The sequence below is a fragment of the Periplaneta americana genome, chromosome 1 (assembly GCF_040183065.1).
Source record: "Periplaneta americana isolate PAMFEO1 chromosome 1, P.americana_PAMFEO1_priV1, whole genome shotgun sequence".
Classification (NCBI taxonomy): domain Eukaryota; kingdom Metazoa; phylum Arthropoda; class Insecta; order Blattodea; family Blattidae; genus Periplaneta; species Periplaneta americana.
In genome coordinates, this window is record NC_091117.1 from 175,836,745 (window position 1) to 175,860,867 (window position 24,123).

A 24,123-nucleotide genomic window follows, 5' to 3' on the forward strand; every position below is an offset into this window, starting at 1 on the left:
TTTGTACAATAATTCGCAGACAACAGTGGAGTGTTTGTATATTCTCAGATTGCAATAAAATATTAATACAATACAACTAAACTGTAATGTGTTTCAATTTCTCCATTTACTCTGTATTCCATTTTTCCGATTTTCCATAATCTTAATCTTAGTTTAAGCACCAAATTGCTAAAAATAATTCTCCCTCCCTTCCAAAATATGGTATAGTAACAAACAAAACAAGTTTGATTTTTGCGCATTCGCGCACGAAATGCGGTGTGGTATTCTGTTCAGTAGTGAAGGGACTATCAGACAGTGCAGTTGTGAATGTTTCTAATCTTCTGTAGTGCATCAAACTATAAGGCTAGGGCTCCACTAGCTGTATTTGACGGCTGCTGTGAGCTGCAGTCTACTGCCTGAAAATGGAATACACGCAAAACAAGTGTAGGTGGCTATATGGGCAGTATTTCACTGCGCCTAACAGAATTTCGGCGGCAGTACCAAGGTCTACTGCCAGGAGAATAGAACATGTTCCATTTTCGTGCCGTTATCTGTCGCCGAAGCCTGGCTCCACTGGCCATGGTAGTCCTCCTGTTTCCAATTGTCCATGAGGCGAAGCATCCCTTATGTATGAGCATTATTACTTGGTATGCTCACTTACTTACAAATGCCTTTTAAGGAACCCGCAGGTGCATTGCCGCCCTCACATAGGTCCACCATCGGTCCCTATCCTGTAAAAGACTAATCCAGTCTCCATCATCATATCCCACCTCCCTTAAATACATTTTAATATTATCCTCCCATCTACGTCTCGGCCTCCACAAAGGTCTTTTTCCTTCCGGTCTCCCAACTAACACACTATATGCATTTCTGGATTCTCCCATACGTGCTACGTGCCCTGCCCATCTCAAACGTCTGGATTTAATGTTCCTAATTATGTCAGGTGAAGAATACAATGCGTGCAGTTCTGCGTTGTGTAACTTTCTCCGTTCTAATGTAATTTCATCCCTCTTAGCCCCAAATATTTTCCTAAGAACCTTATTCTCAAACACCCTTAATCTCCGTTCTTCTCTCAAAGTGAGAGTCGAAGATTCACAACCATACAGAACAATTACTTCATATGCCTAGAACAAAATTCCGACATCCGGTAGATCTAAACAAATTTAGCTGGATATTCCCTAAGTTTGTGATGCATTGCAGCAAACATGCCTTCGTGTTTTTCTGTTGCTTAATATTGGATGTATCCACCATTTTCTTTGATGCAATCTTCGACGATAGCGAACCAATAGCAAACATACAATCACTTTGATAAATACTTGTAGTGTGCTCATTTTCATTGCAATTTTTGCTTGATCTTGTAGTACACAAAGAACATCACAACGCTGTTTTCAGCTGAACAACAGGAGTGGAGCCGGGCCAGAGCACAGCGGAGCGGTGAACTACAGCTTTCACATGTAGAAAATTTACAGCAAGTGGAGCAGTAAAAATCTAGGCAGTAGAATGCAGCTCACAGCAGCCGTCAAATACAGCTAGTGGAGCCCTAGCCTTATATTTAAATAACTTAGTTCATTATGAACAGAAATCAAATGGGCACCTGCTGTGGTATTCCTGTTTCAGAAAATGTAACACCAACCCGTCAATTTTGAATAGAACATCTAAGGCTCAACAGTCGTGCAAAAACGGGTTGTAATTTATTGCAGTTATGTTAATTGTCCTCTCTCAAAACAATGTTTGTTTTTCTTTTATTAATTTGACATCACACAAAATGAAATGTACCTGATTTTTATGTTTGTCTTATCAAATAAATATCTAGAAGATGTATTAAAGTTACAGTGTATTACCGACAACTTTAACAAATGTATACCATATTTTGGAACAGAATTAACTACATCTTTCTATACCATATTTTGGAACAGAGGGAGTAACAAAATATGTTTTTATATGCGCTAAAATCTTAAATATGCATTAACCTTTTACATATGCATATAACGTCTATATGCACTATAAAATCTTGACTTGTGGTTACAAGTAAGTTGAAATGCACGTATGATTTGCAACTGAGGAATAAAACATGCATAATATATGCTAAAAGCCGCCCCTAGAACAGTATTGCAATACTGTAAGTACTTAGAAACAAAGTAGTATATGGCATCTGAATGCGTTTTAATCTTAAAGCAATAATATTGTCAGATTCAATTGAGGCCTATGCTTCATTCACAACGACACCATTGCTATCTTGGGTTAGATGTGTGGTTTATATTTCGCTTTATATTTAACGTATTAAAGTTAGATATTAACAAGTCTTCGGTGAAGAAGGCTTTAAAATTCCAAAAGAAAAGTCAAGTAGGAAAGAATTTACTATCGAAATGGAAAACAGGAGGGAAAACATTTTTCTAGTGATGATGAAGTGGTGTACAGTACGATTATTTAGTCCTGACAGTCGCCGACAATGTGCGCCTGGGTCAGGCGAGTCATTTTATGCCAAGGGGTGTTCGGGTTAGCCAGTCGCTGCATTCAGAGTGACCGAATGTCACGCGTGCGGTAGAGCTGTGAGTTTCCAGTACAGTTAAGCTGCACTGCATTTCTTTACGGACCGCTCGCCCTTATCTCTACTCCGTAGCTCTCCCCACTACTCCTATTATTCCCCTCTTTCGTGTCGCCGAGCTGTCAGGACTAAATAATCGGTCTGTACTGTCAAGTATGCAGAAATGGGTTCTCAACTGAGAAGACACAGCTGTTTATAATGATAACAATTTTCTTAACTGAGAAGGCACAGTTAGTTAACTTAATGACAAAAGTCTCCTTCATAAGACCTGCCATAAAATCGATTGGGTGCCCTCCGATAGCATCACAGAAACTCAAGTTGACTATATTTTTCAAAAATTAATCCCATCCCATCCATTTATTTATATATTTATTTTTTATACTAGCGGACTTAAGACCGTAGAACCTTCTTTTACACTCCACCAGGTCACAAATACACAAGCAGTGAACAGAAAATTTAGATTTCCATAAATGTGACGAAGTGGTGTGGAAGAGAAGGCCTGATGGCCTTAACTCAACCAGAATAAATAAATAAATAAATAAATAAATAAATAAATAAATAAATAAATAAATAAATAAATAAATAAATAAATAAGCAAATAAATAAATAAAGATGCCAGGAGTGACCATCATCTAGTTCTGGTTGACTTGAACATAATGAATGGCTGTTATCAAAACACTGAAACAACAGAATAAACTATTTGACGTGAAGAAATTGCACAGAACTAAGAAACCTTTTTAAAGCTATCTGTCTGTCTGTCTGTCTGTCTGTCTGTCTGTCTGTCTGTCTGTCTGTCTGTCTGTCTGTCTGTCTGTCTGTCTGTCTGTCTGTCTGTCTGTCTGTCTGTCTGTCTGTCTGTCTGTCTGTCTGTCTGTCTGTCTGTCTGTCTGTCTGTCTGTCTGTCTGTCTGTCTGTCTGTCTGTCTGTCTGTCTGTCTGTCTGTCTGTCTGTCTGTCTGTCTGTCTGTCTGTCTGTCTGTCTGTCTCTCTATCTATCTATCTATCTATCTATCTATCTATCTATCTATCTATCTATCTATCTATCTATCTATCTATCTATCTATCTATCTATCTATCTATCTATCTATCTAATCCAATCCATCCAATCCAATCCAATCCAATCCATCCAATCCAATCCAATCCAATCCATCCAATCCAATCCAATCCAATCCATCCAATCCAATCCAATCCATCCAGTCCAATCCATCCAGTCCAATCCATCCATCCATCCATCCATCCATCCATCCATCCATCCATCCATCCATCCATCCATCCATCCATCCATCCATCCATCCATCCATCCATCCATCCATCTATCTATCTATCTATCTATCTATCTATCTATCTATCTATCTATCTATCTATCTATCTATCTATCTATCTATCTATCTATCTATCTATCTATCTATCTATCTATCTAGTAGAAATCACAAGCGCTAAGTGATAATATAGAAGAAATATGGGTCCGAGTTAAGAACATCTACAATGACACAAGTGAACAGGTGCTTGGCTTCAAAAACCACTTATAAAGGACTGGATGTTCGAAAATACAAATACGCGTACTTTGCAGTTAATTCACCAGAGAAAGAAAATTAAAGTGTAATTGAAGGCGAGGTAAAGCCTTAATTCAAACTACAAACTGAATAAACAGCTTCGTATAGCTTATTTAAGGAAAGTATAACGAATACAAGAGAAGATGGATCGATAAGCGGGCTTTAAAGAAGAAGAAGAAGAAGCAGTAGTGAAAGGAAATGTCAGAGTTTTGTATAGCATCAAAAGAGTACTGTAAAAAAATATGATTTGATATAAGAAAACTATTAGAAATATTATTATGGTGGACAGAATAACAAATGATGATAATGTGTAGAGGGAAACCGACCAGAAACTAATTTGCTGAAGAAATTAAGGTGAGAAAATGGCGTTGGACAGACCATAATATATGTGCTGGACTGAAATCCGCAAAGTATCAGAAGAAGAGATCAACCAAGGAAAAACCTAGAGAACAATGGTTGGCATTTCGTGAGTTAACCCCTTAATACACAAGCAGGGGGAGGGGTAAGGTATGGTCTCCCTCCCCTTAGTCATCACCTTTTCATTAAACATTCAGAATCTGACTACTCTCCCCTTCCTATCTTCCTCTTTGGTGTATATTCCAGGCTGTATTTTACATGACGTAATATTTACCAACCACTGCTAGAGAACAACTATTGCAGAGGAAATAGTGGACGCTGGAAAGATCAGGAAAGAAGTAAAGAAGTTGGCTCGGAATCGAATCATATCGTCAATTATTCTTGCCCTGTTCTCTACTAGGAGTCACAGGAATTGATTGTGATAATTATATACGAAAATCAGCATTCAAATCTGATACACATGTGAAAAGATAATGGTGATTTGTAATGGTATTATGAGCAATACTATCGTTCAGAAAATAGATCTTTGTTGCAGTAATTGCATAGGTGGAAATTCACTTACACATAACAAGATCTGGTGGAGTGTAAGAGAAGGTTCTACGACCTTAACTCCACCAGCATAAAAAAATAAAAAATAAATATATAAATAAAGGGGATGAGACGGAATAGAATGGGATTAATTAATGAAAAATAGTCAACTTGAGTTTCTGTGATGCTGTTGGAGGACACCCAATTGATTTTATGGTAGGTTTTATAAAGGAATAATTTTATCATTAAGTTAGCTAACTGTGCCTTCGCAGTTAAGAAAATTGTTATTATAAACAACTGTGTCTTCTCACACTAGTACGCAACTAGTGACCGTTAATACTTTAAGAAAGAGGGGACATTTCCTCCCCGTGTAGTCGGAGAGGATAAAACTTATACTAAAATCGTGAGAAATAAGAATAATTCTGAATATAATAGCCTTATTAATTTATTTAAAGAAATAATTTTCACTTTAATTCGAAAGATATCCTTCCATTTGTCAGTTAACTGCAGAGAAAATAGTTACCTCTTAATTGGAATAAATCGGCATTTTGTCTGTTTGATTTCAAATATTAAGACTCATTGGTTTTTAATTAGTACATTTCACTGCATAATTCTTAGGTTAAATTGACTCGCTGGTATAATCGCTTAGTACATACATACATGAAAGAAGATCACAATATGGGTGAGAAAGCAAAACAAACATCATTACTCTCAGTAGGTCTATGTATGTTACTGAACAAACAGAAGCCTATACTTCGTGGTTTCATAAGATCTTCAATAAGCCTCTGTATAATTATGTCTAAATTATTTTTAGAGTTTCTATATTAATTATAGTTAAATTGATACAATCGCAATATTATCCATAACCATAAACACTAGGACAGAAATCGAATTACATTTTTTAAATATCATGAATGAATTTTAATAACATAAAAATCGTTAAAAAGAACCTTTAATGGTAGTGAAAGCAAAATGAAAGCACTGGATGTCATAGGGCTGAACGTGTGCTTCCTGTAAGGCAATATAATGAGCAAGACGATTGTGTGAATCACTGAGGTATGCGACAGGTTCAGAACTGGTTTGCCTTCTCCGTCGCCCTTGCGTCAGTCTGGGCATCTCACTGTTCTATTTTTCTCTTTCTTACGTCTGTATAAATGACCGATGACCCGGATACCATCGTGGAAACGAAGGGAATCCCCCGTATAAGAAACATTTTGATATGGCGATATTTCCTACACAACATACTGAGGAAGTTCTGGTGCTTGGAGAAATGGTTTTGCAATACATATCGCGTTGCTGATGTAACTAAAGGATTAGATCATGAAGAATCAGTTTTGCGATATTGCGTTGCTAAGGCAACGAACTATTTATAACATAGTGGATTCGGATATTGCATTGTTAGGCTAAATGGCTTAGAACATAAAGAATCAGTTTCGTAACATTGCAGTGTTACACAATAAACAGTTTAGAACAGTGGTCGTCAGCACTCGCTGAAATGTGCAATGGGTACGCGGTGCCGTCCCGTGTACACCGTCGTGCAGCAGGGAGAGATAGAGAGCATACCCGCTAGCAACTACGGAGTGCACCCTAGTGCACCGCGTTTTCTGCGGGTAAGAGACGCTAGCCCCAGCGTGCTCTGTGCTGACGACCCCTGGTTTAGAACATAAAAATCAGTTTCGCGAAATTGCATTGTAAACACAAGAAACGATTAAGAACATAAACAATCAGTTTTGTAACATTGCATTGCTAAGACAAAGCAGGTTTAAGGGGACACCATGGTGAAATACTGGTAGAAAATTAAGAAAATCCATTTAAAAATTTGTTGTGACTCTCTATTTAGACTGAGTTCAAAAGCAAATTAATCTATATTCCCACGGTTATTTTCAAGTTTTCGATGAACATGAACTACAAATTTTGAAAACTTAGCCGCAACGAGCATTTCTAGTGACGTCAATATAGCGTCGTGTATTTAAAAAAATATAATTTGAAACTATTAACCCTAATGGCACCAAATTTTGTACAGAATATAGTATGGTACACATATTTATGTAGTTTAAATTATTTCATAAATTTTTTTATGAAAATTGTAGAAGTTTTAGAACTCACATAAGTGTTCCTTTAAATTAAAACATAAAGACTTGTTTAGCAAATAATGCATTCTTAACCCCTTCAGTCCTGAATTTATATTTAAAGGAATTGAAAAAAAAACTGGTCACATAATCATTCTGGTGATCCAAAATAATATTCTCATTTTCTATAACATTGAATTTTTCAAAATATTTAAAAGTATCGAAGCCATTCCAAAAAAGAAAAAAAGAAACAATGTACACTATAATGTACATCAGGCCTAAAGGGGTTAAGGTAACAAACGGTTTAGAACATAAACAATCAGCTTCGCAATAGTGCATTGTAAGGAAAAAATGGTAATAACATAGAATCAGTTTCGTAATATTGCATTGCTAAGGCAACAAACTGTTTAAAATATAAAAATAAGTTTAGCAAATAATGCAACAAACGCTGTTACATTGGTCTGAAAATAATAGGAGGATAATATTTTTGGTCATTAGTCTCCATTGTTCACGTATGGAAGGGAGTTTTTGTTACAAACACCATTCGAGCACTCAGGTTTATCACATCTGTTTACTATAATTAGAAAAAAATAAGCGAATGAAATAAATTTACAAATTTTAATAAAAAATAAAGAGAGAACAATAATTTTATTATTGCATTCTACACATATTTCATAATATTGTCTCAACGATTTTGGAGTAAACCCAACTAAGTTGATAGCGTCCGTGACTAAAAACACTGTCCTGGCAGGAGATCTAAGCATGTATACGGCAAAAAGACAAGGTAACTCTAAACCAGGGATGCAAAAATGTGCTACAAATGTGGCACACATCACAAGCCGGAACACGTGACTCATCCCTTCCTTTAATCCCCACACGTTATTGGATATGTTGGGGGAGAGAAAATATGTATTCAGTGTGCTTACGGACTTCACAGATACATAATTCAAGGCCGGAGGATTGTGGGCGGGGAACAAACTCTTTCCCCATGCTTCCACCCCTCTCTTCCCCAGTTCTGCAACCATTCTCTAAACGGACTGAAAAAAAAAATGGATTCAAAGTCAAGAACTTCATCTTCATATTTCATTCTAAGCTGAGATCCAATTCTCATTACTTATAAAGCAATATCCACTGTGATCTTATCTCGATTACCCTGTTTTATAAAGGAGGGTAAGACGCGTCTGTGGCTTAGCTAGCACGCTGGTCTTCCATAAAGGCTACCCGGATTCGATCTTCGGCCTGGTTGTGACGGAATTTGTGGTGGACGAAAATATCTGTTGCAGAAGGTTTTATCAGGATATTGTCGTTTCTCTCGTCCATTGCATCAACACTCTTCACTCCTCTCTTATTGAAGTTCTCGTCTGGTGATGGGACCTAGCTTTGGAGGGCTTAGACTCAACGGTGCGCCAGTCAGCGTCGGATTCACGAAAGTAACACAATGGCCAACTATCAGGCCTAAAAAAATGATCGCATATAGAGTGCATAACGGACCGCTGTGAGAGTGAGTGCACGGTATTGTCCAGGTCAATCCAAGCCAAATGGTAGGCAGTCCACTCAATGTATACTACTTACGGGATCGAACTCATTTCCCTCCTCGGGCCCGGCTTCAGTGACGATGTCCGACTTCGTCGACAGATGGATCGGCACCGCCGGATGGAAGTTCCATTTTAATATCATCCTGGAAGACAAAAAGTGATATTCATCTCCTGTTCACAACTATTACTACAGAAACACATAATGTCAAACACGGGGTTCCTTAATTACCATTCCCAGGCCGCTACCTTACTCTTTTGTATAAACGATCTGCTTTCAATTAAAAAAAAATATATTCCTCGTATCACTAATACACGAACTTCAGAAACATGAAAATATATTGATAAAATCAAATTAACATGGAAATGTATCTTCCGTGAACAAGATAACGACAAATACAAAAGAGGATTAAGCAAATAATGATATACGATAAAATGTACCAATTAATTACTAAATGTTAATTAAGGAAATATCCTACATAATTTAGTGAATCATACATAGAAGAAATGTCTCACATAATATTTCTAGAACTTGATCGTTTATCTTTCGTATTAAACTTTACTCAATTACACAATGCGTTTTCTTATATAAATTCCAGGCCTTTTAGCTAGTAGTTGCTCATGATTGACTTTTTCAGGAAGTTTATTGAGTTTCATTCTTTTTTTTTAGCATGTTATTTTACGTCGCTTTATCAATATCAGGTTATTTAGCGTCTGAATGATATGAAGGTGATAATGTCGATGAAATGAGTCCGAAGTCCAGCACCGATTGTTACTCAGCATTTGCTCATGTTGGGTTCAGGGAAAACCCCTGAAAAAAACCTCAACTAGGTAACTTGGCCCGACCGGGAATCGAACTTGGGCCATCATCTGGTTTCGTGGCCAGACACACTAACCGTTACTCCACAGGTGTGGACAGTTTCATTCTTGTCTACCGCTGTGGAGTAACGGTTAGCACGTTTGACCGTGAACCGAGTGAACCCGGGTTCGAATCTGGTTGGAGGCAAGTTACTTGGTTGAGATTATTTCCGAGGTTTTCCCTCAACCAATGGAAGCAGAATTTTAGTGTAACTCGGCATTGGACCTCGGACTCATTTCGCCATCATTACTCCACTTCCCTTCTTTATTGCACTCTTAATGAATAACGATGATAATGATTATGGTGGAGAATTATTGGGATGTCACAGGGAAACCGGAGTACTTGGAGAAAAATCCCTTTGTTGCCTGATGTCCATCATCATCATCATCATCATCATCATCATCATCATCATCAAGGTTTGGGCCATTTAGTCCGTTCCTTCTCGTAGAAACTGATCTTCCCATTTATTATAAGGTTCAAAAGTAATTTTGGGAACCTGTCTTCATGCATACGTTCAATATGTTCTTTCCAGTCTTCTTTACATTGTAATAATTTGTCATTGCGGTTAAGAATCTTAAGTTCAGCACGTATGTCTTCAGATCTTTTATGATCTAAGAGAGTAAACCCCGCAACCAATCTAAAAAAGCTCATCTCTGCAGCCTCTATCTTCCTTCTTTCTGAGCCGCCGTGGCGGTAGAAAACGAAATCATGCTTCTTATTTCGTTATATAGTGGAGAATTTCGTTTATAAATATTTGTTTAGCTGTATTACAAGAAAATATAATATGAACGAGAATAATATCATTCTCAACCTAATAAAGGAACTTGCGAAACGCATGAAACATATGAGAAAGTATGTGTTATCTTCGCGATATCAATTAGTTGGATACCAATTGAAGGTTGCTCTGCAATAACAAGGTATGTGTAAGAAGTGGGTGTTTGGCAGTAAAAGTGACATTGTTTTCATTAACAAAGAAAGGTCTTTGCAAATCTGCGTTTTTATTAGTATTATTGATAGTTTATTTGTATAAGTTTCATGTATTATTCGTCAAAATCTCGTTATTGAATTTATTATTGTGATATATTAATTGTGACGATTCTACTGAGATATGTGTATATACCTTGTTATTGCAGAGCACCCCTCAATTCCTTAAGGGGTTAGGTACAGCTTACAGCAGTAAAATTTTTGGAAATGTTCAACATTTTTTCCTCCATTACTATACCTTGTACAATAATGAAAATTGGTCCTTCTGCTATATGAAAAAATATTTTTACGATTTAAAAAAAATATATATATTTTTTTTTTTTGTTTTCAAAATTCCTAATGGTGGTAGTTCATTGTGCAGTGATGAAGTTTTTCCCTCACAACTCATAAATTGTTAACTTTTTCATGTTCTCTCGCTTTTATTTTATTGCTGAAACTCATGTTTACAATATCATGCTCTTTCAACTACATTCCTTGATAAATATTTTTTTTTATTTTGTGTTAGAAGAAAATACTCATATTTGACAATTTTTTAAAGATTTTATTTTTTATCAGACAATCTATCAAAGATAGAGAAATAATCTTGCATCATATTTGTAGATATAACATGCATAAATACACACACAAAATTTCATCACAGAATGTTGGATAGTTTTCGAGTTATGTGGGAAACACTTCATCACTGCACAGTGAACTGAATTTTGGAAAAAAAAAATGTAAATTATTTTTTTTAAATCGTAAAAGCATTTTTTTTTTCATATAGCAGAAGGTCAGTGTTTTACACATACGAATTTTCATTACTGTACAAGATACAATAATGGAGGAAAAAAAATGTTGAATATTTTCAAAATTTTACTGCTGTAAGCTGTACCTAACCCCTTAGGGTGCTATGCATAGTCCGCTCTACGAGCGTACTAAACTAGCCCCGGCTATCGACCTGATTATTTGTACAGGATTTATATCACAGCATATCGCTAACACTGGTTTATGAATACGAAAAACGTTTGTTCGCTGATCATCCACCGGAAGTCCGCGCTAAGAATGTTTATGAATGTGGCCCCTAATAATTAAAAATAATCTTATTAAAATTCTGCATTTTACGATATGAAGAGTCCACTGCAAGAATGATGGATGTCACTTTCTTGTCGAAAATGAACCAAGACTGTCAATGCATAGCTTAAGACATATAGAATGTGCATAGAGAGTTATATGCCATTAACACTGATAGTCATTGTCCAGTAATGATCGGAAAATCACAGTTAAGCTTTGAGCGCTAAGCATTTCAAACTTTCAATTGCTTCTCCTGCAAAATGTATTCCAAATGACATCCATTATTCTTGCAGTGGACTCTTCATATAATAATTATGAACAAATTATTTTGACAGGCAGAAAGTTCCAATTAAATAGGTCCTAGTCTACATATTTCGTCTCATGTATTATCTGCTAACGATAATATATTGTAGGCATACTGTACATAACATATTTTGAATTATTTCACAGAAGAATACTTTTGAATACATTTGTATTAACGCACAGATGTTCAATTGCTATAACTATAAAAGAAACCCACGATCCTCAATTTTTGGGCGAGCTATATCCCGCATGAAATAGTAGGCCTACTCCATCAAATAAGTCAGAAGAATGTATACAGTCTGGATGCGGGACTTCCAACAACGGAATAGAGATTGACAGGGTAATGTGACGAGCAATGATGGTACAGCAGCTGTGTCTTCCCCTCAATTAGAACTAACTTCACATTCCACAAGCGTGGAGATAATTTGGCCCCCAATGTAGTGGGGTTCTGTTCTTTTTGGCTTTGTTTGTTCTTCTCAGGACCGTAGCTCAGTCATATGACGCTTTATAATCGAGAGGAAGGAATGCAATTCCTTTCAGAACCTCTAAGATAGGGAGTATCTGTGAAGAAAGATCTCTTTTAATAATTTGTTTCCCCCTGTTACATTAATTTCACTATTGCTTAAATATTTTCATTACTTGGACTCATAGCATCGGAACACTGCTTACAATTTACACAGTGACTGCATTCTCAACGCCTCTGTAGCGCACGAGAGAAAATAATAAATGAAGATCAGAGACAGGAGAAATGAAACTTCAGTAAAGTATAACAGGATATACTATGCAATCCTAGATAAAAAAAAAAAACTGACTGAAAATTCAGAGAAATATTACAAATACAGTTTGATCAATCGTATAGATGTGCTTATTGGGTGAGACATGGAGTACGCCTAGGCTTTTTGTGCACCCGTAATAAAATGAGTTTCGTGCCGATTGTGCTGCTCGACAGCATTCCTCTCCAGCCATCAAATTCTTGTCATGGACTTGATGGTAGTGTACTGTATCTCACAGATCTACACGAGTAACGGTCAGCGCGTATGGCCGCGAAACCAGGTGGCCCGTGTTCGAATCCCGGTCGGGCCAAGTTACCTGGTTGAGGTTTTTTCAGGGGTTTTCCCTCAACCCAATACGAGCAAATGCTGGGTAACTTTCGGTGCGGACCCCGGACTCATTTCACCGGCATTATCACCGTCATTTCATTTACATGCTAAATAACCTAGATGTTGAGACAGCGTCGTAAAATAACCCAATAAAAATCTACATGAATCTTCATGTCAAGCAAGAATGAACCTGAGGGCTATGAGTTATCTAGACTTCACCACCACAGTCATCTATCAATGTTCGGACTAACTCCAACACTGGACATTAGGATGATCGATTCGGCGTTACTCAAACACAGCGGTGCCCTGTGTTCAAGGCGGAGATGATAACTAAAGAGAAATTATGGAGAATATTAATGGAATTACGAGGGAAAAACGGGAAAACCAAGATAAAAACCCTCATTTGAGCGGTATATTTTAAACGCTGGGTGACGTCAGTGGACGTTAGAAATAAATAAGATTTGGAGTTAGTACACGGAAAATACAAACATTCATCACTAGAGACCTGATTTTAGAGGGAATCCTTTTTTTTATTTCAACACGAAACATGAAATAATTAATTACGATGTTCAAAACTATCTTCCACCGACCAATTTATGTTTTTGACTTCCCTTTATTTCCTTTTTTTTTTAGTCCATATTCCCTTTTTTCACCTTTTTAAAAAACATCTCTTATTTTGATCCTTTTATGACAGAATATCGCAAACATTTACATAGTTTCCCTATATTTTTTCCGATAGGCCTATAACTTCTTGAGAAAGCGAAAATAAATATCGTTTTTCTTCTGATTCCAGACATTGAAAAACTAATAAATTGTGATGATTTAAAGTTCAGGATAAAAAGAAAATCTTCACCTCTGGTTTCAGTTGATGTTGAGCGATCATTTTCTGTTTATAAAGATATTCTGCATTCAAAGAGGCAGAAACATATTGAAATGTTGAATGTGATCAAATACAACACTTTCCTTATGTTGTGAAGCGATAAATATAAGCTTGTGTGTGCTATGTGTATCCATGAATGTGCTGAAGTGTGATTCCAATTAAAATAGCAGCCTTTTGAGGGAGTAATACCGTCCTTTTTGAAGTAATTTTTTGACCATATCAAATACAACACTTTCCTTATGTTGTGAAGAGATAAATGTGCCATGTATATCCATGAATGTGCTGAAGTGTGTTTTGGTGAGTATATATAGTCTTTTTTCAGGCCCTTTTTTTTTTAGCTATAACTTTCCCTTTCTTTTTTTTTTTTGTCCTTTTTTGAAGAAAAATTGTCCCTTTAAAATCCGGTGTCTATTCATCATATACCTCATCTGCGTTCCCGGACGTATTTCCGAAACCAGTTTTGCGAACGGTCTTATTTCCGAAATCAGACTATTCCGAATGGCCTTCATTCCAAATGCGTTGTTTCCGATATAACAGTATTTCCGAAAACAAATATTATTCACCATTTCGAAAACAAAGATTCGGAAGGAATTATCTTTATAGAAATTGTTATAATAACATATTTTATTGTGCATATTCCAACAAGTAATTTACAGAATAAACTGATGTCCTAAAGCTCTCACATATCCCAAGAGGCGACCTTCTTCCTTGTAAGTGGTAATATTGTAGGACGATATTGCGAATGGATTTATGTAGGCGAAGCCACTTCTTTGGTTGTATCCGCACAGTCCGCCCCATTTGGAACTCACTAACCATGGTCTCCGTGTCTCCTTGCTCCTTCTGCGGTTCTTGTATGACGTAATAGAAAGTCGAAGTCGGCTGTTCTTTTCCAGCAACCACTTGGAATCAGTTACGGAAGGTTGTTCAATGCAGTAGGGTTAAGTGGGAGGTGGCGTTATCTTTCTCTTCTCATCGTCTTGTTTAAATTACTTCTCTCTGGCAGCAATGCCAGCAATCTCGATGGAATATACCGCAGTTCGGTGCGTAATACCACAGTCTACTATATACAGTCGCGAAGCTTGAGGTGATTTTTTGCAAATCTCGTGATAAAGCGCTCCAAGCGGTTAGCAACTAGAAACAATAGACTGTCCACGGTCAACTTTGGACTGTGTCGTATTTCCATCGAGTGCTAGCTCGTTGCGTATTTCACATTGATGCTTGTGAAAAGTTCGTTATTGGTTGTAATGAAAATGTTAATGGCTAAAATACAATTGGAATAATAATATTTTACTAGAGACGTAGAAAAATTAAGTTTGTTTCAACGAAATTTATTGATCACGTTTTATTTTCAATTCTGGTGGGATTATTATTGCTTAACCTCATCCCACTTTGTTAACTACGTAAGCCTACACTACAAGTACCGGTACAAGTTACTCCATTAATTCATATTTCCATTATTATTGCTGTAAAGGGAAATGCAAATTAATATTTATTGGTTTCATAGTTAATTATCGCTATAATCTTGAATGAGTGAAGCGATTATAGTAAATTTCAGTTCGTTTTGCACAAACAAAAATAATATTAACCTATTTCTTGCAGGTATCTTCGAGTTTATGGTGGAATTTAATATGCTTAATTAAAATAATAAATTAACTTTATGCATTTAATATTTCAATAATGGAAGGAAGGTGTTAATTTTTCCAAAAGAACACGACAACGAAAGTGTAACATATTTTGTCGTCTGCTACGAGAGAGATCTCCGATGATTAGGCGATAGTAGCGATCCTAGTGGTGGGCAACTACCCATGTTTGCATTTTTACTACATATTGAGCTTCGCGACTGTATATAGTAGACTGTGGTAGAGCCCGGACGAGAAGTTATGGCATCGGCGCGAGGGACGCATTTTAGTTCGTTTGCTTGGACTCGCCCTCACACTCAACTGGAGGAGTGTTGGGTTAGTTGGTTACTAGCATTCCGAGTGTTCAGATCGTTCTGCTACTGCCGCTATTGCTAACATTGAAAACATTGTCCTTCTGAGCGCCCTCATTATGGCATTGTCTAAGGTGTGAAATCATAGAGTAGCTCACAGTCAAGGACATGAAATAGCATACACTGTATGGAAATTCATGTCAGAAGAGGCTGTAAACGGAATACCAATTCCATTGAAAAGCGTGTTTGCAAGGGTACTGGCTGCCACTGGTATTTCAAAGCGAACCTTGGCAAGAATCAGGAAAGAAGGGAAAAATATTGAGGCAGGAACAGCAGATCTTTCTCCAGTCCGGAAAAATCATAGCCGAAGAAGAAGATTGTTGCAGCTGTAGACAGTTTTGATGAGGAAGTCATAAGAAGACTCATTTATAATTTCTACGCTACGCATAAGCAGAGGCCGACTCTGCAATCGCTTCTTCCAAGATTGGATATCGGTTTATGATTATGTGAAGAAAGTAGAGAACAATTACATTGAAAGTGAGCACGTGATGGACAGTATTTTGGAGAACATTTCCATAAACTTAGGGATATTTCCATAAACTTAGGGATATCTGATTCCAGCACAGATCAGTCGTCTGATTCGGACGGAGAATAAGAATATAAAGATGGAATAGCGGGCGTAATTCCATTAGGTATTTTCGGACTCTTGAGTAGGAAAGTGGTGATACTAAGGTAAGACGAATGTTTTTGGAAAGAGATGAAACGGATATGCCTGCCGCTCTGAGCTTGAGAACAACCCCCACTCCTCTACCCTGCTGGCCGGCAATTTAAAACTTCGCGCATTTTGGTGCCATAACATCTCGTCTCAGCTCTAATACTTGAGCTGGACTGCGCTCGGGATTTTCTGCTGCTTTCCGCTTCAGTCCTTTCACAATTTTCGGCTTACGCCTCTTCTCTATTTGGAGGGTGCGTGTGCTCGGAAGGGCCTTTTGTGACATCAATATTTCCACCAGTAGTAGTGACTACTCCAGAAGCTCACTCTTTTACGTGGACCCTCCTACATACTCAATAATCCGTCCCCGCGGATCCGATTTTGCTTTTATAATATACATATCTTTCCAACAACAGCATCTTCTCCCCTTTGGTTCTGGGATTATTTTTCGTCCCGCCTGCATTATAAGTGCTGAAGTACTTAAAAATTTGGAAGAATTTAAGTTGAATTTTGAAGAAGAAGAACAATGCATTCAGTAAACATTGTTTATATTGCTGTAGGGATTTTCATTTCGGAATCGAGAATATGGTAGACCAGGGTAATTGTAAACACTTTTCACTGATTTCAAATGCATTTCAACATTATACAACCCTCGGTAACGGTAAGCATGACAAAGAATTTATTTTAGTTGGTTATTTAACGACGCTGTATCAACTTCTAGGTTATTTAGCGTCGATGAGATTGGTGACAGCGAGGTGATATTTGGCGAGATGAGGCCGAGGATTCGCCATAGATTACCTTCCATTCACATTACGGTTGGGGAAAACCTCGGAAAAAACCAAATCAGGTAATCAGCCCAAGCGGGGATCGAACCCGCGCCCGAACGCACCTTCAGACCGGCAGGCAAGTGCCTTAACCGACTGAGCCACGCCGGTGGCTATGACAAAGAAACATTGTATTATTTTTAGATCTTTCTTTTCCCTGAAAATGAATTTAAAATAATGAGGTTGACTTTTTTTCAGATTTTAATTTAATTGCTAGTTTACATTTACCCCACCTGTTTACATTTACCCCTTTGAGAGGGGGGGTAATTGTAAACACCAATTTTCGCACGGGCTATCAGACATTGAACATTTTTTGTCCTGTTTCAGAAGAAAGAGCTGTACTCCTTCCAACTCCAATTTTGGTCACTGGTACATTTCATCCCTTTAACCTATGATATAATGACGATATAGGAACTCAGTACCTCTCCTGAGCTTCACAATAACTCTAGTTACTATTTTTAACATCAGTGACAACACTCTCTAAATCCTCTACAGTGTAGTTGGGTTGGGGTCTCTTTGATTACTGAAAAGTATGAAATGTGACCATAGTAAAACATGTTTACAATTGAAGAGTCAACTGCAAGAATGATGGATGTCACTTTCTTGTCGAAAATGAACCAAGACTGTCAATGCATAGCTTAAGACATATAGAATGTACATAGAGAATTATATGGCATTAACACTGATAGTCATTATCCAGTAATGATCGGAAAATCACAGTTAAGCTTTGAACGCTAAGCATTTTAAACTTTCAATTGCTTCTCCTGAAAAATGTATTCCAAATGACATCCATCATTCTTGCAGTGGACTCTTCAATTATCCCCAAGCAATTAAAACTATGGGGAAAATGTAAACACGACATAATTTAATGAACTGAGGTTATGGAAGCTCTCAAAACCATTGTAATAAATGTTAACTACTATACATTACTCATAAAAACAATATATTCTTAAAAAATAGCACTGTACGTTTACTTACAATGCCAAAAATGAAGGTGAAGCAGAATTCTTTCTCAACTTTTTTGTAGACTCTTACAAAACATTCGTTCACAACTAAGTAGTTACTCCTATTTGGCGCCAAACTGCTTTTTAGGTTAGCCAACATGTTAATTTAAATATTCCCCCGAATTAAAATTTTTATATTGACAGTTTTGTATTTCTCACAGCATTTGTTTACAATTACCCCCTGTTTACAATTACCCTCATCTACCCTATTTGGTTTCGGACATATTGCTGTATCAGAAACAACGCATTCGGAATGAAGACCATTCGGAATAGTCTGATTTCGGAAATAAGACCTTTCGGAAAACAGAATTCGGAAATACGTCCGGGAATCCCTGATCTGATGTATTGTGTCTACAGTCCTTACTTTTGGTTTACAAGACCAATATTTTTATTAAATATTAAAACTAATAATAATTTATTTTTATATTAGGCTATATTTTTTTGTACAGAAATCAGTATAACGCATGCATATTGCGCCACTACTTCTTGTCTAACGGTCCCTATCGCTATGAAGATATCCCGCGCGATATATATCTACTTCCCCTCAAGGTGGATTAAAAGATTAAGAGCCGATTCTAAAGTCTTTGTGGACTACAAATACAACTCCGAAATCGCCGAGATTTGAATTTGGGTCCGCGGTCATCGTACGTCAGTGCTCTCCCAACTGAGTTACCAAGGCGGCAATACAGAGAGATTATTTCCTTGCTGCCCCAGGCAATATATTCCATACGTCCGGCAAATCTCGAAAACGCTGACTAAGCGTAGGTAATACTGTAAAATAAACATAGCGTGCAGCATTGACAATTACCTAGAGACTGCTGCAAATTTGCAGGTAGGCATCCTTCGCAACTTTGAAACTCTTGTACACACGGCGAAATTCGTACTTAGAAATTTACGCAAGAACCATCTCCCTTCGAATACTGTTTATAACACTGTGCTTCCAAGTGTGGATGTTGTTCACGCAAACATTGTCTTTAGGTTTCCTGATAGCGTAAATGAGAACTGTAGGGTCAGACCGAGAGAGCGCGGTGCTACAATATACTGTAAAACCAATAGTTCTGTCCTCATACATCTTTGTTACTTTAATGTAAAGTCAAGATTTATCATTATGACAAAATAAAGACACTACAACAAATTTACACATAGGTGCCTCTGTAATATAGTAGCAATAGGCCTATAACTGCACAGTGCACACACGAAAAAAGAGCAGTTTAGTAGACCTACCCTCTCAACACTTAAACGAAAATGAATCCGGTTCCACGTCTCGGGTTAGGGTTACCAACTGTCCGTATTTGTATGTATTTATTCAGACCGCAATGGGTATATACCCGGTGGCAGTGGTAACTAATTACACTCAATAATGACAATAATAAACACAATTAATAAAAAATACAATTAATAATAATACTAATAATTAATACTAACAATAATTAATAATAATAATAATAATAATAATAATAATAATAATAACAACAGGGAACATCCTAAATTAAATGAAGCACGATCAGTTAAAATAACATTTAAAGTAAATCCAATTTGTACCTTAAACCTATGTTCGAACTAAAACCCACGAGTATGATATGTTCATATCTGCACAAGTACCTTTCAACACTACACTCATTTCGCTGTCACTCACTCACTGCACTGGAACTACGACACATTTCACTGATTCTATCATGATTTCACTAGCACTTCAAAAACATTTCACTGTTCAAATACTTTGCACTGCCACTATAAACTATAAAGCTTCACTGACAGGAACACGTTTCACTTATTCAACACACTTCACTGACACAACATAATTCTTCACTGATAGAACACTTCAATAACAAAATATCAATTACACCCTTTAAATACTGTGTATAATTATCGTCTATTAGTAAAATCCTTAAGCCTATTTTTAAATACATTTTTGGTTGTAGGTAAAGCCTTTAGTAAGTTTGCAGGTAAAGCATTCCAGTCCCTGATAGTACGATTGAGAAAAGAAAACTTTCCAGTGTCCGTCCTCTGCCTTCTTTCCCTCAATTTATAAGAGTGGTCGTTCCTTGAAGAGTAATTTGGCGGCTGCAACCTATTTTTTATTTCTCTCCAGGCAGGCTCACCTCTGTATGTCTTGAAAAGTGCGCATAATCGAATTCGCGTTCTCCTGTCCGTGAGTGTGTCCCATTTTAATGGCGAATTTTTCCGACAATACTTGAGAGCCCGTTTTTTAATCTTTTCCAATGTATTTAGCAGGTCATGTCCATATTTTGAAGGTCTGTCTTATCGTCCATATTTATTATTTTAAATTTTTTTAATATCTGCATTTTTACGAAAATTTACAATTCATGTTTTTATTTAAAGATAAGTCAGTTATTAAATACAATAAATAATGTTAAAATGTTCAATTTTATCACTTATCAATTTAATATTAACATTTGTTAATACATGTTAAAGATAAATAATGTACAAACGTTTTCGCCTTTACGGCATCATCAGATACAATTTGCTTCTACGATATCTAAATTACGAAGTGGAATTTTTGTTTTCTCTTATAGTAAACCATCAAATTGGTGTTATAATAATTAGTAATAATATGTACTTACTGTAATAATGATGTAATAAAGATCTGATGATGCCGTAAAAGGCGAAAACGTTTATACATTATTTGTAATATTTAACATGTATTAAGAAATGTTAATATTAAATTGATAAGTGATAAAATTGAACATTTTAATATTATTTATTGTATTTTTATAAAGAGTCCCAATAATTATCAATAATTACATTTCAAAACATAATTCTGAACTGCGAATAAAACTTCAGTTTTCTGTCCATATATTTCATGCAGAGACTCAACTCCAACGGCATAATAGTGCTCCAAGTGTATTACCGTCACTGGTCAATATTCTATTTGGAATACAAGCCTCGAATAATAATTATTCATGGCAGATAACGCTTTGTTCATGAAATCGGTCGATTTGCGTGCATAAACAGTAGCATGTTCCGCGGCACTATCAGTAACACGAGGCTGAGCTAATTTCAATTTTTCCCACCTGAAAATCAGAATCAGTAAAACTGTAATATATGACATTATTCTCCCGAGCATAGTGAATGCCATTGTTTCAGTCATGTCAGCAAATATATGGCGAGTGAAGTAGTTTTTTGTAATTAGGCCTACATGTAAAATTTGGTGAAAGAAATAGGTTGGTATTTTTTTCGTGTACAGCATGCTTCTGTATACCGCTGGCTCTAAAATGTACTGTATTATACTGTAGTTGTATTTTTTTGTTTTAGCCTAACTGTATTTTAATCATTTTCTTTTATTACACAGATATTATTTAGTATATGCCTAAGCAAATTAAAGAATATCAATTCGGAACTTAAATGTTACTTTTGAATCTATAAACGTCCTACGAAATAGCACATCTATAAATGCTTTTGTGTCCTGCTTTTTGAACTAGGTGTCCTGTTTTTCACTCAAGAATATCTGGTCTACTCGGGGTAGCTACATTTTGAGCGCTTGATGACGTAAGTAGACATTAGAATTAAAGAACGGGCGTTCCTCTACAGGAAAATGATGCATGTAATAATTCAAATAATGGACTTAGATTAGTAAAAAAATGGTTTGACATAAATTACCTTTCTATCAACGAAAATAAAACCATAATTATTCCATTCTCATTATGTGAAAAATGTAACAAACCTCCTACATCTATATTAAGTATTAAATTACATAATTCTGATTGTTGTCTTATACAGTGTAAATGTCCGATTATTAAAGAGTCCTCTGAAGTTAAGTATTTAGGCATAATTTTCGATAATCATTTAAAATGGAACCAACACATTAATTACCTTTTTAATAAATTACGTAAAATAGTATATTATTTTGTTTTATTGAGGAATTACTTGTCAATAAGTTTATTACGCACAATATATTTAACTTTATTTCAATCGGTAATTATGTATGGATGGGGTAGCTCATTTAAATCTAATTTTAATCCACTTTATTTATTATAGAAGAAAATAATTACAATATGTCTTCATAAACCTATTGATTTTCCATCTCAAAATTTGTTTTTAGACTTTAATGTACTTAACGTAAGACAAATTTATTATATTGTATTAATAAAATTCGTATATAAAAATCGAAATAATTTTGAATTGTATTCTCATAGTTATGAAACAAAAGGTATGAATTCTTCAAGATTGTTTGAACCAAAATGGAACACTGTTACAGTATTTAATCATAGTAGTAATTTTGGCCCAAGAATATATAACAAATTTATATTTAAATATCCTCATCTTGTCAATTCTAATAGTTCTAGTATTAAATTTAAAAAGTTATGTATGGATTTTATAAAAATTGAAAAATTGTAAATTTAAATTTATATATTCTAATTGCATAGTAGACATAAGACAAATTGTATTATATACTTATTAATTTCAATTCAGGAATCCTCCCCTGAGCACGAGTTCTCCTCTTACAAGGGCGAGCTAAAGTTTTTTCTATATATAATATATGTTATATTATAATTATTAGCAAAATAAATAAATAAATAAATAAATAAATAAATGAATGAATGAATGAATGAATGAATGAATGAATAATTAAATAAATAAATAAATAAATAAATAAATAAATAAATAAATAAATAAATAAATAAATAAATAAATAAATAAATAAATAAATAAATAAATAAATAAATATCGTATACCTCATGTTATACAACTGATGTGTTGAAGCTACAGTTTGTAAAAATCAGTATAACGCATGCTTCATACATACCGATCACTTCCACTAGCTTTCGCTCAAGATAAAGCCTCCGCGCGATGTGTACCTCTCAAGGTGGATTAAAAGCCAACACTAAACGCTCTTCCGGTCCTAATAGCCGGGTTTTCCCGACTAGACAACTGTAGGTTACGGAACAAGCAGAAAAAGGTGTAACTTCATTTAAATTAATACACAAAATGAAGCAATAGCGATAAAACTGGTTGGGACTTGTAAATAGAAAGGGAGATCCCCCGATACCAAAATATGTAGGCTGCTTGAATACAAATCACACATAACATAACCACTGATAGATCAAGGAAACGATGGTTCGAATAGTTTCATTCCTCATTAAACAGAAACGAGCTTTATAGGCCTGCTGCTGAAGATGGTGAATGAAGAACCACATACAAGGTCTATTATCAAGTATATGACATCATTGCAGATTCGATTTGTGATGCTGGCAATATTCCTGTTCCAATATATAGTCATTTACATAAAAAATAAAGACAAGTCCTGACGAAAGTAAATAAAGTTAGAAAACAATGAAATGTTAAACAAAGTGGCCAGCACATGGAATCGAACACAGAAATTTTCTGAAACGGAACAATGCAATATGTACAGGTGACAGTTATTGAACTTTCTTTTGAAATCAGTCAGATGAATAAATGGCGACGAAAGCGGTAAAATACATTTATTCTTACTAAACATTATTACTGTTCACATGCAACATTCCTAGAAGGCAGAAAACTGTATACATACGGACTGACATACAGAAGACATAATTACATCGCTGTCAAGAGTGCCAAAAATGTGTATTTCCATGAAGATGTAAAAAAAAATTCCATCATAAATACAAGGTTTGACGTGTCTGAGCTTTGTTCAAAATCCCCTCATTCAGTTTTAATTGCAATTATGCGTTAATTTGTAAAAACTCTGTATATTCATCTATCTGTGCTAAAATGTCACATTCGTTTTCAGATGTCTCACAGGAAGCAGAATTATAAGACATTACTCTCTGCAATTAAAACATTTTAACTGAACCATGTAACTTCCCCTAATAATTAAGGGTAGTAGCAGTAGCAGTAGCAATAGCAGTAGTATTAGTGGTAGTAGTAGTAATAATAGTAGTAGCAACAGCAGTAGTAGTAGTAGTAGTAGTAGT

The 24,123-nt window shown here is 35.8% G+C and overlaps 1 protein-coding gene across 3 annotated transcripts in view; it reads right to left on the reverse strand.

Moving 5' to 3' along the window:
* Positions 1 to 24,123, reverse strand: part of LOC138704526 (uncharacterized) — a 196,136-nt gene that overhangs the window by 94,131 nt on the left and 77,882 nt on the right. For 2 of the 3 annotated variants that reach the window (XM_069832521.1, XM_069832503.1), the window contains exon 2: positions 8,603 to 8,708. In XM_069832521.1, the coding sequence (XP_069688622.1) occupies positions 8,603 to 8,616 (14 nt within the window). In that variant the 5' untranslated portion in view covers positions 8,617 to 8,708. Of the gene's footprint in view, positions 1 to 8,602; positions 8,709 to 22,976; positions 22,994 to 24,123 lie in introns of those variants that run through there. The other variant, XM_069832512.1, reaches the window with a different exon arrangement.